The sequence below is a fragment of the Triticum dicoccoides genome, unplaced genomic scaffold, assembly GCF_002162155.2.
Source record: "Triticum dicoccoides isolate Atlit2015 ecotype Zavitan unplaced genomic scaffold, WEW_v2.0 scaffold202458, whole genome shotgun sequence".
Classification (NCBI taxonomy): Eukaryota; Viridiplantae; Streptophyta; class Magnoliopsida; order Poales; family Poaceae; genus Triticum; species Triticum dicoccoides.
This window is the reverse complement of record NW_021234885.1, coordinates 1-3,264: the sequence shown is the minus strand read 5'-3', so window position 1 is coordinate 3,264 and position 3,264 is coordinate 1. Positions and strand designations below refer to the sequence as shown.

Sequence of the window (3,264 nt, the reverse complement as noted above, 5' to 3'; positions counted from 1 at the left end):
ACGCGGCGGCTGCCGACGGGACGCATCGGCATTAATACGGCCAGCCGCGTCCACGCTGTATAACCGCCACAATTGACGCGCGGACCCGCTTGGTGTGGGGTCGCTATGAATAAAAAATGTATACATATACGTACATGCGCTTTTTGCTGCGGGCGGGCGGGGAGGGGGGGGGGGCATTTTCTTAAATATGACCATCATATCCCTCGTTATGAAGGGGTTTCTGGCAATCTCAGACCTCGTGTTTACGGGGTGTAGTGAAGCAAAAGTGTTCTCTTTTTGTTTGAAAAACAAGCAAAAGTGATCTTATTAGTAGGTGCATCTATTTTCAGTCAATACAATTATTTGGAATATCACCATATATATCTCAAGCTGTTCTTGAATTGTTTTGGTTGGTTGCATTGGATCTCCACGAGAGATTTGTACGTAGATAGGAGTGTCGTGGAGCACTGATCTCTCTACCACCACCGTACCCGAGGCATTTCACATCTTGTGGCCTCGAGGAAATGGAGGTGCTGCAGTGCTGCATCTGGACAAGGTGCAGACTCTGGTGAGTCTCCTTTGACCTTGAAACTTTGGCTGCATCCTCCAGACCCTCGAGATTCCTTGGCCTTGTGAATGATGCACTTGATGTGGCTCTCGTTCCGTTCTTAATTTGCTACAGCGAACGGAGCCCATCTTCAGCTTGACTACAGTGCTGCACTTGGGAAGGATGCTTCTGTTAATTATGTCAGGGTTTTGAGGTAGGGTTTCCATGCAATCTTTGGACTGTGTGTGCACGTTTTAAATTCTTATTATGATATCAACACCTAAATGACAAGAAACACATGGTGTTCTACCATTCAACCTATACAATACAGTACTGTTCTAATTGTGTGCTTCATTCATTCAAATCTACATATCTTGAACAGCACAAACATCTCTAAACAAATTCTAGCTGCTTCAATATTACTTTGTTACCTGCAAAGCTGATGCTCCAAAGGCAACTTCCTCGTGAGACTAAAAAGTTTGCGTGTTACGTGTGCTCTGCAGAACGATATTAAGGGGACAAAGCAAAATCACCTAAGGGACAGGCAAACTGATTTTGCATTTGGCTGCTGGTGCCCCAGTTGGACAATGACACCATACTTTGTGGAGTAGTTGCAATGACATCATAGTTGTGACATGGATCGGATAAGTAGGCTTATGTGTGGTTCAGATCTGTTTATTGCCATGGTGCCCATCCAATAACTGAAATGGACCACACCGCCATCCGCTGAAAACAACCACCCTGTTGACCAAGTGCTGCGACAAGGTTCATGCACCTGTGCCTTGAGGATTCAGTGCCACAGGTAATTTGCATCTCATTATCACACCATGCAGGCACAAGCAATGAAGCAAGGAGAATGTGTAAATCGGTAGCCACCCCTCGGGCATCACCTTGCTCTATTTTTGGTTGGATAAAACCAAAGAGGTACATGTGGTCCCAGATGAAAGACAAAAAGAGAAGGCACTCCCAGCACTCCACCCTTGACCTTTCTTCTTGCGAAATCCTCCTCCTCTTGCAGCATCAGTGCGAGCACCAGGCGGGAGCATGGCCAGCCAGCCTCTGGTATATATATAGCCTCCCTCCTGCCAAGCACAATTCCCTCACACACACACATCTGCATCCATCGGCCTAGGCCCTCTCTAGCTCTCTGCCAGTGCGCGAACTCAGCTGTGAGGCATTCTGCGTTCTTCCCGTTGGCGACCACCTCCGCATCCTCCGGCCGTGTGCCGACCAGGAAGTATGCCCATGTACGTATGCCGTTCTACTTTTTCCTATGCCAGCGGAAGTTAATTAATGTCCATATTACTGGCCTACTTAGTGCTGACTAAGTGCATTTGCAACTGAACTCATCTTCCTGAATTAATGCAGCATACCTGAAGATCGTTACTGGTAGGTACCACATGTGCGGGCGTGAGGGATGGACCTGGCCCTTAGCGCGGCACAGTGGGTGGTTGGCAAGGCGCTTGCCCCCGTTGCGGATGGCTTGCTACAGGCGTGGGCTGCCAGTAACAAGCTCGGCCCCAACATGGATGCCCTACGAATGGAGCTGTTGCTCGGGAAGGCCACGCTGGAAAATGCAGGCGACAAGGAGCTCGATGGCCACGAAGCTTTGGAGGAGCTACTGCAGAAGATGCGGGACTTGGCTCATAATGCCGAGGACGTACTTGACGAGCTGGACTATTTCCGCATCCGCGATGAGCTCTACGGCACCTGTGATGCTGCCAACGAGAACGCCAGAGGTTGTGGCCACAATCTCCTCCTGAATGCACGCCACACCGCCAAAGCTGTTGGCAAGCTGCTTTCCTGTACATCTGCTGCAACCTCTGGTGATCACGTAGAAGAAGAAGCAACACGAGGAGTCCTGTGCTGCACTCCGCCTTGTGCCAGGCATAGGACACGCGGCAATTCCTCCTCAGCGCCAGACACTAGTCTAACTGGTGGGGAGGTCGGCGGCCGCATGAGCAAGCTCGGTAAATTCTTGCCTTGCTCTTCCTTTCCAAATGTTCATGATGATGATAATCCCGGCAATTCAATCCTTCGTGGCATCCACACACGTACGACACCACAGAACAATCCTGCTGAAGAAACTACAAACTTAAGATTTCATAGGGTGGATGTCTCTAACAGAATGAAGCAAATTGTAGAGCAGCTGCGACCCATGCGTCAAGAGGTTACCACCATCCTGCGGGATTGTGGGCGTAGAATTGCTCCAGACCCTGCCCATAATCGTCCCAACCTAACCTCACAAAGTCTAGAGCCAAAATTGCATGGGAGAGATCATACGCTGAATAGCATCGTACACGACATTACTGAGGGTAAATATTGTGAGAATGACCTGACTGTGCTTCCGATTGTTGGTCCTGGAGGCATAGGAAAGACAACTCTTACACAATACATACATAATTCGAAAGAAGTGCAGAACCATTTGAGGTAGTGGTTTGGACATGTGTATCTCTTAATTTCGACCCAAATTAGTTGTTAGAAGAGATTAAAGGGAAAATCCCTAGAGTTGAAGGGGAAAAGGAGGGTGGAGTAGAGAACGTGATTGAACAAAGACTAAAATCTAAAAGGTTTCTACTTATATTGGACGATATGTGGAAATTTGGTGATCAGGAGGATTGGGAAAGGTGGTTGTTGCCATTCAAAAAATCACAAACGAAAGGTAGCATGATTCTAGTCACAACTCGGTTTCAAGCACTAGCAGAAACAGTTAAAACAATTGATCATTATATAGAACT

General features: G+C 48.0%; 1 protein-coding gene across 1 annotated transcript; it reads left to right on the top strand.

The window, feature by feature from the left end:
• The first annotated feature begins 1,652 nt into the window (after nucleotides 1-1,652).
• LOC119345063 lies at nucleotides 1,653-3,103 on the top strand. The gene is made up of 2 exons (XM_037615293.1): nucleotides 1,653-1,773; nucleotides 1,895-3,103. Exon 2 carries the CDS (start codon nucleotides 1,944-1,946, stop codon nucleotides 2,958-2,960), a length of 1,017 nt encoding a protein of 338 aa, XP_037471190.1. The 5' UTR covers nucleotides 1,653-1,773; nucleotides 1,895-1,943; the 3' UTR covers nucleotides 2,961-3,103.
• The last annotated feature ends 161 nt before the right edge of the window (nucleotides 3,104-3,264 follow it).